At 35.4% G+C, this 15,094-nt stretch overlaps 1 protein-coding gene across 14 annotated transcripts in view; it reads left to right on the top strand.

The window, feature by feature from the left end:
* Window positions 1–15,094, top strand: part of KIAA2026 (KIAA2026 ortholog) — an 88,579-nt gene that overhangs the window by 18,958 nt on the left and 54,527 nt on the right. For 12 of the 14 annotated variants that reach the window (XR_003570921.1, XR_003570920.1, XR_003570919.1 and 9 more), the window contains exons 4-5: window positions 721–797; window positions 4,090–4,179. The exons of 1 other annotated variant lie outside the window; for it this stretch is intronic. Coding sequence is in view for 8 of the 13 variants with exons in the window: in XM_027881054.1 (XP_027736855.1) it covers window positions 721–797; window positions 4,090–4,179 (167 nt within the window). In the remaining 5 variants the exon portion in view is untranslated. The remainder of the gene's footprint in view (window positions 1–720; window positions 798–4,089; window positions 4,180–15,094) is intronic. One more of the 14 variants, XM_027881046.1, reaches the window with a different exon arrangement.

Raw genomic sequence — 15,094 nt, 5'->3', positions numbered from 1 at the left:
TAGTGACATAACTACTTGATTTGAGACATGAATGTCAGAGCTCTGACACTGTAGGTAGTAAAGCACCTGCCTTACCTTTAAAGGGATTTTTTTGTACATGCCTGTTCTTATATAGCACAGATGGGTGTAAACTGCATTATAGAAAGGTGTTTGGTTTCTTCTAAAACTGTTAGGTTTTGCTGCAGCCAGAAAAAACAAATCCGTAATCTGATTTCATTGGTAACTTCAGTATGTTCAGTCAGGGATTTCTAGATATTGCTTGTGCTTTGAGGGTATCTTTTTACTATATGGTACAGAGATCCCAGATCCTAATGTGTGATTCGCTTTACAATGTCAGAGAACAAATCTTGCAGGTAAGATGCAATATTTCTTAAGTTTGTGCCTTAAGTTCTGGATTTCACTCCTTTCAGAAGAGTGGTGTAAATGTTTCCTTTGTGATTGAAATTTTTAGGTGCTGTATTATTGGAATTGCACTGGGTTTATTCCTTTTCTTCTTTTTTCTTCTTTTTTTTTCTTTTTTTTCCTTCCCCCAACCTCGAAAGACTGCACTACACAGATACCTGTTTAATGTTTGCTTTTACTGAGCCTAGGTCTGATTCATCATGTTTACATGACTTATTGTAAGCTTACAGTTTAATTTTCAAGTCTGTATATAACTTGGTTTTATTAATTAAGTACAACAAACAGCATTATGAAGCTTTTCTCTTTTAATCTTACAAGGAAAAAAATCGCTTACTAAAAAAGCAATCACAAAGAAGAGGAAGGGTGTCAGAAAGTCTACCATACCAGAATTTCAGGTAAATTATTTTAATTTTTGTTTTAAGCACTTGAAATCTGAATCCTTTTGTTTCTGATAGAGATATTGGAAATCTTTCTTTTAGTTTAAGAGGCTTAACCTGATAGTATTTTTAAAAGCGCATTTCACCTTTTCTTGGTAAAGAATGTTTTAGCATTTTTATTAAGTGCAGCTTGCACACTGTTCCACAATGTTCTTTAGGATCCCAGATATATCTGTTACTATATAAAACCTATAAAAGCTAGGAGTTGTTAATTAAATTTTTAAGGTACATACAATTTTCTGGGATAAAATTATGTGGGTTTTGTATGGGGTGTGACAATGAGGTTCTTTAATTGAAATCCATCTTGGTTCACTGGAGGACTTGCAAAAAATTTACAGGCAACGATGCTCACCTTGCTTGGAACTTTTATTGCTTGTCTGTATGTGACTTCAGGGCCAGAGAGCACCAAGAGTATTAATTATGATAATGTGGTTTTATGGTGCTGTAGAAGAAGTGTTAAAGTGCTTCAGTTCTGAGTTGCTATTTATGTATGCATGCCTGCTTTGGATTGAAGTTCTTGTTTGGCTTTTTTTCTTTTCTTCAGAAAGCAATCTGTGCTATTTTGATGAGTTGACCCACATTAAATCATAACTGTTTTCTGAAACACTCACACCAAATCAGTTTATTGCAACCTGCTGCTGCTGATTATGTGTTTCAGATGGAGCTAGTAGAATTTCTGGTGATAAAATTGGTTAGTAACACTCAATAATGAGGAATGACTGACATTTAAGTGTAATCTATCTTTTGTCTGTATTGTAACAGTAGTGACTAAAATGTTCCCTAGCAGCTCCAAAAAATTGATGCAGTGTCTAAAAATTTTATTTTTCCAAGCACATTACCTGCACGCCATGGATATATGCAGTTAGGTTAGAAGTCCTTTTATTACAATATTAAACTACTGCATTTAAGTAGTGTGTTTAAAAGTTAGCCCAGCCTTTTAGCTAATCATGGTAAAATGTACATGCATTTACATATCTATCTAAGTGTATATTTATTTGTGTAAAAACTCAAAATGTAACATAATACTTCTGGCTCTTTTGTTCAAAGCTAGGAGTTATATCTGGTTTAGGTGAGGCTCAGATTGATTAGTATTGAGCAGTTTAATCTTATGAGGGAACTTTTTAACAACTTAACCTGCCTTTTTCAAGAGGACCAACAGGATTGGTGTGACTGTTAGAAGTATTTGCAAATATTAAAACACTTATATTTGGAATAATATTAAGACTTTTGGGATCTAGTAATGTATGCTTCAATATACTTTTCCCACATACACAGATAGCCAAACTTTATGAACTTATGTAACTGTTTGAAGTAACAAGTATATTTTTTAAATATTTGATAAAACAGCTTAAGCATATACAGGCCCCGTGAGATATGCAGGGAGGATATAACCACAGGTATATTGCTATTCTCATCTAAACATCAGTTCTTTTGGAATGAAAATTAATAAATGAAAATGTATAATATTTTTCATGTGCCTGCAGCCTACAAATGTAGAAAAAAACGCCAAACCAACCAGAAGACACTTTATTTTATAATATTAGGTTCTGTATTTAAGTATAGATCCCATACCTGAAAATCATAACTTGAGTAAATTAAGTATTAATAAATCTTTTGATATGTGCAGTGACACAAATTATACATTAAAATCAAATATTTTAACAAAAATATTCAGGAGCTAATTGTACAATTAATTTTAACACTTATAATGCCTAACATTTTATAAAGGAAATTTTTTTTCTCCTGAGATTATGATAGGTGATTAGAAGACACGTTTTTCAAGAGCCATATGTGAAACTACCAGTAAGCTATCAGAATGTGACAAAATGATTAAATTGTAACATCAGTACCTGCCTTCATGTTAACTTACCCATGTAAAACATAGAACAATTTAGAAAGGCAGTGTTGTTCACAGGAAATGGAATTGCTTAGTTCCACCAAGTCTTTTTTTAAGTCCTTTTAAAATACTTAGTCTAAAATACATAAATTCTATGTCTAACACTTTCTAATAAAATTCTTAATTTTTTGGCTACAACAACAAGGAGCAAAGAACACTGAAACATAAATAAGTATCTCATTAGGAGAAATATGATCTAGATTCCATAAGAAAGTGATCATACAAAATACACTACACTTTGTTATTACTGTCCTTTTCATCTTTCCTTCAAAACACTGGCTTCATTCTGTAAGGTGGGAAATGTTAACCATGTGAGAGAAGTTTCAGAAACACTTACTTCCCAATCAGTATGCATCTTTTGCAAAAAGTGCCAGTTCTATGTTTTAATAGTGAAACAAAGACTTTTTTTAATATGACTTTGCTACAAATCTAAAACTGCACAGTTGTTTCTTTTATTGTAATTTTTTAATTTTCTTTAATTATTTTAACACATTTTCAGTAATAATGAAAAGATTTTCATCCAAGGGTGTTCAGAAAAAGCAAGTCTTAACATACAATAACCTGCAAGAACCCAACACTGTAATAATTTCCAGTTTATGAAGTCTTAAACTGACCTAAATGATGATAAGACAAAATATAAAGATTACTTTTGCTTTATGTTTTTTTCAAGAAGATAGCATCCATTTCCTGAAAGGAGAAATGTAAAAAAGCTGATTTTAAAGTCAGGAATAGGAATATAATGCTTTCCCAAAACACACACAAATAGGTAGATCTGGTAGATAACTAGGTTACCTTAGTATCATAAATCAGCAAGGTTGGAAGAGTCCTCCAAGATCATCCAGTCCAGCCAGCACCCAGCACTACCACTGTAACCCCTAAACCATGTCACCAGATCCAAATGTGTCTTGAACACCTCCAAGAATGGAATACTCTGTGTCAATATGTAAAGCTATGTCCAGGAAAAAGTTGTAACAAGTGCCAAATATTATAAGCACAGAATACTCCAAAACTAGTATACTTTAATTCACCAGGGAGCTGTTTGGAACTCAAAGATGTTCCAACTCATTACTGCACTTGAGACAAATGTGGTAGTTGTCATTCACAGAAGTTTTAAGAAAATACCTACATGTTGAAATGGAAGCTTACAGGTGGAGATATGATTTATGTCTTTTAGATTTTCTTGCTTTCAACAAGTCCTGCTTTTTTTTTTAAAAAAAACTTTTAAAAATGCTGTAAGAAAATAAAAATCAAATGGTAGCATTAAGTAATACCGTGCTTTTACATTTTATTTAACTTCGTTGTATGTTTTCCAAGTCCCCCATCACCGAGTGTTTGTGTTCATTTGTTTTTTAGCTTATTTGCACTAATCTTGATGAACTCAGGGAATTAATCACAAAGATTGAGAATGAACTCAAAGATCTGGAGGACATTAAAAAGAAATCGGTATGTGACCTTAACAGCTTTCTCTTGCATGGATATAAAACAGTGCTAGTTACTTACTGAGGCCTCTCAACTGAAGATTTTTATGCTGTTCAATAACTGCATAAAGCCTCATATGGTTGATACCTAGAGACGGTAATTTTAGTCTTTCCTGTATGTAGTGCTGTGTTCTCAATGTTTTTATAAGTGAATTCAGTAACTGTGTTAACACTTTTGCCAAAATAAATTTCAATAGTGGCAATACCTTAGCAGGAGTAATTAATTTCTATTAAACATGTTAACATTCTGCCCTGAGGACAAATCCTTACCAACAAGCAATTACAGGATAGAATTCTCGTATCTGCCTATGCAGAAGTGATCAGAACTTCCAGTAAGCTGACTCCTATATTGTTCATTGGGGTTCCTAACTCCTTTTGTTTGCAAGTAAGTTATTAAAATTGGCTTTCTTTAATTTTTAATAAAGTAGGTTGTACCAGTAAACATGCTGTCTGGCTTTTGATATCAGATTGAGACACAAATTTTACCAATGTACGCTGGATCACTCAGTCTGTGCAGCTGAAAACCACAAATGAGTAACGGTTAGACAAGAGAATCCAATATGTTTTGGCTTTTGTAAGAGGCAGTGATTTTAATTAAGATTTAATTAGATAAGTTTAAATACATGAAAAGTACTCATTTAAATTCCCCTTTTTAGTGAATTCTTCTTACTTTTTTCATTGTAGTTCTGTTTATTGAACTAGGCATTTCCATGGCATTTCTATAAAAGGTGGTAGATAAAAATGTTGCTTTTCTAAACCTTAGAAACTAGGCTGCTTTTAATTCACGTGAATGTCTACAGTCGCATGCAGAAACAATTTAAGAATAGATTTTTTAAATAGAGGAGAGACATGTAGGAAAGAGGCAATATAAATTAGGACTCAGAAAGACAAATTTATGTGCACTCAGCATAATAATTGTTAAAATATCCAAGGGAGTAAAACCAGCCTTATCTTGAAATTATTTTGCAGCTACTAAATTGCAAATTGGTTTTATGGTAAAAATGTCAAGAGGTTATCAGAAAGGTTATGTCAACAATAGAAGAAAAAGCCAAAAAATGGGAGTATGCTACAGCATTTCTATAATCTTAGTGTAGGTGAGGCTTTTAGTCTGCTAGTAAAACTGTATGAACAAGATTTCTTCAAGGGTAGACAAATGCTAAATATGTCATAATTGCTCTTTGAACTGAAATCTGATAATGTCATTATGTAAGTAAGTTGCATGACTTCAGCAGGAATACTATGTTTAGTTCTAATGCACTGTCTTAAAAAAACCAAACACTTAAGTGCAGGGGAGTTAAGATTCAGCATTCGGAAGTTGTGAGGTAAGGACAGTCTTTCTTGTGCTTGTATAGACCTATCAGATTGTGATTCTGGGTCTCTAAACACTTTTGTTGTTAGAAATTTTACGTAAAGAAAAAGAGTTAGGATTAATTGCTGAGGAAGTGATTATGAGGAAACAGTAAAGTTAAATACTGATCTTTAAAAACATAATTATTAGGGAAGTTTCATGTTTTCCTTTCAAACATGCAAATTGAAAGATATTAAATTAGATGAATAATCATAAATTTGACATGCTAAATTTAGGTTTCAGTTTGTAAGGAAAGTCATTAGGATATCACTTATGATGTCTAATACTATTTGCAATTATGTTAGGAGAAAAATTGGAGAAAACCCAGATTTTTATTCTTCAGCCCTGACCAAATGACAGTAGCAGTTTCAGAAGCATCTAGAATCAAGTTTTTTCAGTTTTTCTGACTATTAAGTAAAACATTGTTTTAATTTGATAATGGAAGTAGGACCTAATGTGAAAGCTTATTTTAATATGATGGTATTTATATATGCTGTTCATGGACTTTTTTCTTGTTTTGACCCAAAGATGGTGATGTTCTTACTACTTCATGGTAACTTTATTGATTTTTGTTTGCAGTAGTGACCTGGGTAGAGCCATAGGAATCTTCTTCACAGCTAACCCCCTTAGTAATTTCAGTTTTAGTAGTTGCTAGCACATGCTGCTGAGAAAAACCCTCAAGGCAAGCTTTAATGTTATATTAATTACTAATACACATTAGAAATACAGCTTGTCTAACTGATAGTAACACTTTTAAATATAACCTTTTCTTAGTCCTAACCTCCCTTTTGTTTCCTAGAAGACCTTTCTAGAGTGCATAAAAGGAATTCCTTCTCCAGAACTTGGCAGTAGTGGAGACTATAATGAGAGAGCGGTGCTGTAACACGTTTTTAACATGAATAAACTTACTATTTTCCCACAGTTTTTTATAGGTAGTTGGACTGGTTGTATATGACACGTTTCAGAACATCAGCTTGAGACAACAAATGACATGATTTTTGTTTGGCATGTTAAAAGCAAATTAGAACAGAGTTATGTAATGGAAAGCCATGGGTAATTTTAAGTGTGAACATTTCAAAAAGCTTCTTCCACAACAATGAAGTCATAAATCTGCTTTGTTGATTAAGACAGTTTGTTTCTTTACTCTTGTACACTGTATTGTCTTTTGAATTAGTTATGAGTAGTATTTTTCCTTTTAAAAAGTTTTGCTCTTTTGATTGGTTTCTGGTGAGTTTGTTGTACCAATTGTGAGATTTGCTTAGTGCTAGTTCACTGTAACTGTTTAGAGAGGAGAATTAAATTTGACCTCAGTTCTTTAACTTGGAACAGAGTTCAACTCTGTGCTTGAACTCCAGCCACAGTTCTGAAGTGACACTGCAATTTCACATATGCTTTCAACTGACATAAGCCAAAACTGCTGCCAAATAAGTTGTCCCTACTCTCTCTGTCTCTGGAAGCTTCTATTTTGTGTACCACCCCATGAGAGAGACTAGCAAAATTCTTTGTTCAGCTGCATGGTGAGAGAGTTAGTCTGTGGTAAACCTAACTACTCTTTTTCCGCTGCTGAGTTTTTTTAACCCAGATCAGTTTTCTAGTGCAGTTTATCATGCAGTTGCGCAAATACCTGTGCTTGTATTCTGCCAGAGTCTGAGCAGTCATTGTAAGAACAGGAATGAGCATCTGTGGGGAAAAGAAAATCTCTTCAACTACTAAACAGTTCTATTTATTATATTTAATATATCTACTATATATAACATATCCAGAAGAAGACGAGAAATCAAATTAGTGAGACTTACTGTTTGTTTGAGTGCTTGACAGGAAATCAGAAAGTGAAAGGTGCAGAAAGGAGACTTAAAGGACTTGTGCCTAATGTTCTGTACACTGTCTAGTGAAAGGATAGAGAATGGTTCCCTAAGGAATATCTAAGTTACAATCCCTAATTTTAAAATAGTATGACTGAAAACGCAGTAAAAATTGAATTAATAGAAAAAAATAGTGTGAAATTACATGTGGGAAATTACAAACAGTGAGTAGACAATTATAAATCTGAAGTAGAACTTTCTGGCTAAAAATTCTTCTGAGATCTTATTGTATTTTTACCTCTTATTTGCTGAAAATTTAGGCTGTAATATACATGGCTCTTCAGTTGAATGTGAGCTCTTAGAAATTTGCTGTAATTATCAAATTGATCAAGACATGGAAAGTAGCCTAATTCTACACTTGGAGTGCAGAAATAATAATAAAAATTATTATTGTTATTTTGTCAAACGTGATAGTGAAGCATTTTGCTAGTATATTTAGGATAACATAGAGACTTCTATCTAATATATGAAGTTTCTTTTATGAGAAGAGATGGTAAAGTAGCACCTCCTGTCCTGATCAGTATGCAAGATAACAACTATGAGTTTCTGACATTTTGGATCCCATTTTTCCATAGGTCTTCTGTGTCTGGTCAAATCAGTGGGAGTTGCAGCATGAGTGGAAATCTTCCTACTGCCTTGCAGATAATCAGCTTCTCTTGTGATCTGAAGTCATTTTGCTTTGTGTGTGTGAAACGCTTAATTAAGCCATTTTTCAGACCTTTTGTATGTACTTTACTGTTGCATATCGTAGCAAAAATTTTTTTTAATTTTTTTTTTCCCCAAACCCTTCTTGACATTGTGTAGTATTAAAGTGACAGGACTGCAGGTACTTGTATAAAATAATGAACCTCAATCTTCTTTTGCAGATACCATTTTGCAAGCTGACTTCGTAGTAAGAGTGTTTTAATGTAAAATTTGAACAGGAGCATTGAAAGATTTCTTATTTACTGAAATGCAAGACTTTATTTTGGTAGGACCATTGGATTTGACTCATTCCCTGCAAGTATGATCAGTAAATGAATTGCTGTCCAGGGAGTGAGAAGGGAGGCTGGAGCCTGGGATTCCTGTAGCTAAGTTGAGAAGGTTAAAATGGATAAAGGGCATTACCTTCCTGAGAAGGAGACCACTCTCTCCCTGTATAAAGAAAAAAGTCAGACAAACTTTGTTAAGGAAAGGAGAACTACTTAGTCAAAGGACACCAGCCATGTTAACAGCTAATTAGGGTTTGAAAAAAATCCATTGAAGATTTTATTGTTTATGGAGGTCTGTAACACCCTGGTGTTCTTGGCTTCATAATAAAAAAAGTAAAAAGCTCCCTTATAAAGGTTTTCAGTTCTGCTATTGTTCCTGGAGGTTAGGCAGTTAAATTAGACAGTCCTGGGACGGGTGGGAGTGGATAGGTGTTTTAGGCAGGTGAGTCAGAAGGGCTGAAAGCAAGCCGAGGTTTTCTGCAGCTTCAAGTCAATATCTCCTGCAAAAATACATATTTCAGAGAACACCTGAAAATTTAGAGAGAAAAACCCACGGGTTCAGGTCAGAAATATTTAGAACCTCAGACATAAATTAATTTATGAGGCTAATCAAAGGAATACATTGATCCAGGATGGAACATAATATTTTCCGTGTCTGCTTTTTTTGACGTTGCAAACAAGCTGCTGTTAAATTTGTTTGTACAAGGTGTAAGTATCTAAAGTTAGAGACTGTTTTCTGGATTTTTTTATTTGCTACATTTTATTTTAAAATATGTTAATATATGACAAAAATAATGCAAAATGGTTCATTTATTAAAAGAAATTTATAAAATACTCCTCTCTGTTCAGTGAAAAAATGGGCAATACTATCATATGTCTGAAAATATTTGCCAGGGAAACTGTTTAGATAAGACTCTACAGGGACTTCCAAGAAGAACTTCCCTTCAGTAGAAATTCATGTAACCGTCAGAAATAGGTTAGGTCTCTTACTGATATTTTTAACAATATTTATAAACAATAAAGTGGAAAAATTTACTGTGTCTTCTCATTTGGGCCTCGTGGAAGCCTATGTATTATTGGGTTAAATCTTCCATTTTTATGAGGGGGTTGACTTCCTTCTCCTGATTCCTCCTTCCTCTTCTCCTGACCTCTTCCTCCCTCCCCAGGAAATTATGTACCATGCTTGAGACTTTTGCATGTAAAGAGATTTCAGTTATACTTGTTTTCTTCAGCATTGCTATATTTACATAAATGTACACACAATCAAAAAATACTATATAGTTTGAGGAATCTGTGTATGTGCAGATACTTGTATGTGCAGATGTACAGGAGGTTTAAATTGCAGGTTTGCAACTTTAAAGAGATTCCTATAAATACTTAAAATAACAATTTTAATAGATGCGCTTCAAGTCTTGCAACTGAAACATTTTCTTTTTATTTAAGCCTAGGTTCTATGTTACTGTGCATCTTCATCTGTAGTGTATATAACATATTCTCTTTTTCCATTCTTTATCCCAAACATTTATTTGGTACTTTAGTAATTTCTAAATAGTTGGTTATTGCTTCTCTGTGGCTTCCCTGCATCTCTTAAAAACACAAATATGAGCCCAAAATGTTGAATTTTGAGACTGAAATTTACACATTTACGTCCACGTAGCTTCCTGTACATTGAAGATATGAAGCTTTTGTAATATTTAGTTGTATAATATGAATGAGTGATGCCAATTTTAGGCTTCAATTTTTGAAATCTTCTCCAAAATATTTATTTGTCTTTTGTCCCAGTTTTTGGTTTATCATAGCTCTTCCAGTTTTCTGTCTTTTTTGGCTACTTTTTTCAAAACTTTTTTGTCTTGATCTTTCATGCCTTTCCTTGTGCGGCTGACTAAGCATCCAATAAATGTATGCTAACAAGCTTTTTTTAAGCCACTTTCATCACATATGTTTCCACAGTTGCAAATGTGAAAGTGTGGATTCTGCATCAGAGATGAATGTGTACTCATACATTTAATCTGGAACATATTTGTCATAGAGGTACTACTGTATATTCAGAACATTTCACAGTGCACTGGATTTTGGTCAGTTGTTGTTTTGAAGAAATAATTCAAGCATTCCTGTCAGCACACAGTTCTAACAAAACAGCTGAAATTAAGATGCTCTTCTGAAGAATGGAGAAGTACTTGTGTATCCAGAGTTAAGAAGATTAAATATTCAGCTATGTGGGAGTTAAGTAAGATCATAACAACTTAAAAGACAGCTTTTTTTGTAAATAGTTTCAGATACTACATCCTTCCAGTTTCTTCATGAGTTACAGAAGTATAAGTTAGTTAATAACTAGAAGTTCTTCCCATGAAAAGTAAAATTCAGTGACAGTCAGTGCTGGATAATTTCACTGTTCTGAATCAGGTTCAAAACAATAGTAATATCATACTGATAATAAACTTTTCCCTATGTTTTTGTGGTTTATATATTTAAAAGAATGTGGTAGATGGATCAACACAACAATGACTTTGTAGTAATTTTGCCTAAGTAAAATTAGAACATGTCTAAACATCTGAATAAAAAGCCATTTCATAGTAGTGAGCTAAATCAGGAGACAAAGACAGTCTTGGTTGCAAGAAGGTTGTTGTGGTTTTGTTGTTGGTTGTTTGTTTTTCTAATATACCATTTTATGATATAGTTTGATGTGATCAGATATCTCGGTCACGGGTATGCCGACTGAAGTCTCAGGACTTTTCATTAGTTGCTGGTAAATGCACAAAAATAAAATTAAGAGATGTCATGAGTGTATTTGTTTTGTAGTTTACTACAAGCCATTCTTCCTGACTATATTTAGTCCCAGTCTTCAAATAACATCATAGGTTAGCTTTTGATATATATTTATAATATTCAGAATGATGTTGCTGAAGGTAAAATACAAGGTACTGATTTTCAGGAACCTTTACTGTAGAATATAACTAAGCGTTTTCAAAATTAAAACACTGTCACTAATAGATGAATTTGCATATTATGAATATTGACTCTCATCATGCATTCTTATTCAGTTAAAACTGGAAGTGTCTGAAATTCTAGTATGTGGCCTACAAATTGGATTTAAGAACATTCAATGTTAATCCATATCTGAATTAAAGAAGTTATTGATCTCTGTTCTTTAGGTATCTGATGTCCAAAGCAGCTGGAGATCACCAACTCCCTCTCTGTGTGACATCACTAGAAAACGCTATACTGGTGATGTCACACATACCACAGAACCCCGCTGCAGAATGGAGCAGGCCTATTAAGGGTAAGTTTTCTCCCTCCACCACCACCCCCTTTCAACAATATTGCATGGTTTTATAAGGTTACTAATTTTCTTTACTTTATGTCCCTGGAATATAAAGTAAAGATGACAGAAAATCTTATAAAACTGCAAAATATTGTGGTGTTGTGTGTGTGTTTATTTAAAAGCAAAACAAAAACTCCCATATAAAGTTCAGTCCTTACCCCCTATATCAATATCCTGGCTCCAGTCTGCTTTGGGATTCCATGATGAGTATGCCAGAATAGTGTATGTTGGGGCATCAGTCACAGAGAGTGGAGTCACCATTTCCTGGCTGCTCTGGATGTCAGAAACCTTGTTTTAAAAGGTAAGTTTTCAGCTGAGAATGTGTTGAATGTCTCTTTGCATTTATATGGAAACATTCAGCATATTTCTAAAACGTATTTGTATTATGTTTGCATTTTTAAAATTTACTTGTAACTTGACATAGCTCAAAGTCACATTTTATACTTGTCCTCTGTCTAGGCCTTCTTTTCTCTTATTTTCCTGTTGTTTAACCCTGTATTGTGTTTCCAGAAAAAAAGTCTTGTTTTGTTTGTCTACTACCTGGAACAAGATGGTAACTAAATTCTGTTTAATATCATTCTCAATGATCTGGACAAGGGCACCCTCAGCCATTTCAGAGACAACGGCAAGCTGGGCAGGAATGTTGATCTGCTGGAGGGTAGGAAGGCTCTGCAGAGGGATCTGGACAGACTGGATCAATGGGCTGAGGCCAGTGCTGTGAGGTTCAACAAGGCCAAGTGTCCTGTCCTGCCCTTGAGTCACAGAAACCCCAGACAGCGCCACAGACTGGGGGAGGAGTAGCTGAAAGTGTCCCAGCACCTGGAGGTGCTGGTCAGCAGCAGCTGAACGTGAGCCAGTGGTGTCCAGGTGGCCAAGAAGGCCAATGGCATCCTTGCCTGCATCAGAAGTAGTGTCTCCAGCAGGACAGGGAAGTGATTGTCCCCCTGTACTTGCACTGGTAGGAATCAAAGCATCTGGAATCCTGTGTTCAGTTCTGGGCTCCTCACTACAGGGAAGACATTGAGGTGCTCAAGCGTGTCCAGAGAAGGGCAACGAAGCTGGCAAAGGGTCTGGGACATAAGACCTGTGTAGAGCAGCTAAGAGAGCTGGAGGTGTTTAGCCTGAAGAAGAGGAGGCTCAGGGGAGACCTTAGTGCTCTCCACAACTACCTGAAAGGAGGTTGTGGCCACATGATGGTCGGCCTCTTCTCCCAGGTAACAAGTGCTGTATGTTTCTGATGCAAATATACCGTCATAGGTCCAGCCTGAACCTCCTAGGCTTCAGTTTATAACTAATCTCCTACATTTTATCATTTGGTATTTCTGAGAATCTGCAAAACAAACATTTGTAAAAGCAAGCCTATTATGTATAGAAGTTATTAGGCAGCTGTGTAAGTAGGGAGTTCAGTCATAGCTTTCTGAGTTATTGATTTGCCCTTTTTCTTCTTCTGGAAAAAAACCACAAGACTGTGTTAGAGAATGAAATTGCATAAGAAAAGAAATGCTAAGTTTTGTAGTGATGTGTCTTAAGGTTATAGATACATTTTTCATGTTTTTTTTTTTTTTACTATTTAATATTTAAAGGAATAATAGCTTCTGACCTCTGCAGAGATCTTGCATGTTTGCGCAGAAAATCAACTGAACTTCAGTTTAGAAGAATGCCATTTGACATATATTTGTTTTGTCTTGACTTGTTTCTGGGGAGAGAAGATTCTTCTCATGGCTTAAATTTGTCTATGTTTCCATTAACAGGTTTATTGTTAACTCCAAAACCCAAGTAAGAATGATGAATAATTGGATAAAGGGAAATAATTTACATATTTAAAAATTATGTTGCTATAAAATTTACGTTGAAATTTACAGTAAAATGTATAGTTTTCCAGAAACTATATCCAGTGGGTGCTATTTTTCACAAATTCACAGAATGAGTCAGGTTGGAAGGGGCCACAGTGGGTCATCTGGTCCAACCTTCCTGCCCAAGCAGAGTAATTCCAGAGCACATGGCACAGAATTTGTGTCCAGATGGTTCTTGAATATCTCCAGTGAGGGAGACTCCACCTTTCTGGGCAATCTGTTCCAGTACTTGGTCACCCACACAGTAAAGAAGTTCTTCCTCATGTTCAGGCAGAACTTCCTGTGCATCAGTTTGTGGTCCTGTTGCTTAGCACCACCAAGAAGAGCCTGGCTTCATCCCCTCAGCACCCTCCCTTATAAGCATTGGTGGCATCCCCTCGCAGTCATCTCTTCTCTAGCTGAACAGGCCTGGCTCCCTCAGCTTTCCTCGTGTAGAGATGTGCTCTGATCCCCTCATCTGTTACCCTCCACAGCTCCAGGAGCTCCATGTCTGTCTTATACTGAACACAGCACTCCAGATGTGGCCTCCCTAGAGCTGAGTGGAAGGACAGGATCACTTCCCTCAACCTGCTGTCAGTACTCATCCTAATGCACCCCAGGACCCCCTTGGCCTTCCAGGCCACAAGGACACACTGCTGGCTCATGGACATCTTGTTGTTCACCAGGACCCCCAGGTCCTTCTCTGCAGAGCTTTCTTCTTCCCAGCAGGTCAGCCCCAGCCTGAACTGGTGTCTGGAGTTATTTCTCCCGAGGTGCAGGACCCTACATTTGCCTTTGTTGAATTTCAGGCAGTTTTGCTCTGCCCATCTTTCCAATCTGTCAAGGTCCCTCTAAAGGTCTGCACAGCCCTCTGGGGTATCAGCCACTTCTCCAGCTTTGTGTCATCAGTTAACTCACTGAGGAGGCCTCTGTCCCTTCATTGATGATTATTAAGTCATTGATGATTATTAAGTTAATACAGTACTGAACCATGGAGGACACTGCTAGGAATAGGCCTCCAACAGGAGCTAGCTCTCGAATTCAAGGGGAGGGGATTGGTTAGGTTTTTTGTTCATTTTTGTAATCAAGGAGAAAAGTGACTTATATTTGTTCATAGTTGTTCTTCTGTGAAGTGTTAGTGAAGCCAATATAGCCTTGAAGTCTGTCCTTGACTTGAGTGTTCTACTTGTATCTGGCTGCCTGATACAGTTACCAGTCTCCTGGTATTTATGTCTCATAAATACTGGTTTTTTTCTATTTCAGCTGCAATCTTAGCCAGTTACTCTGAGAAATTATTAATTTCATGATGTTTTTACTCTGTAGTGATTTTTCATATCTTTTTAATTCTACATTTTCACACATCATCTTTGCTGTATCAACTGCATGTACTGCATTTCTGTATCACAGTAGTGGTGGTATTGTTTATTTTTGCTATTTGATTTTTGTTTGAGACAATCCACTAGTACTCTGTAGTATATAAATTCATCCTTTTAAAGCTGTCTATGAAATGTTTTCTATATCTTACAAGAAAAATCTGTGCACATA

This window comes from Empidonax traillii, unplaced genomic scaffold (genome assembly GCF_003031625.1).
Source record: "Empidonax traillii isolate 1590-97213 ecotype Southwest subspecies unplaced genomic scaffold, ASM303162v1 scaffold83:size2986645, whole genome shotgun sequence".
Classification (NCBI taxonomy): Eukaryota; Metazoa; Chordata; class Aves; order Passeriformes; family Tyrannidae; genus Empidonax; species Empidonax traillii.
The sequence above is the reverse complement of the archived record's forward strand: the minus strand, read 5'-3'. Positions and strand labels throughout refer to the sequence as shown.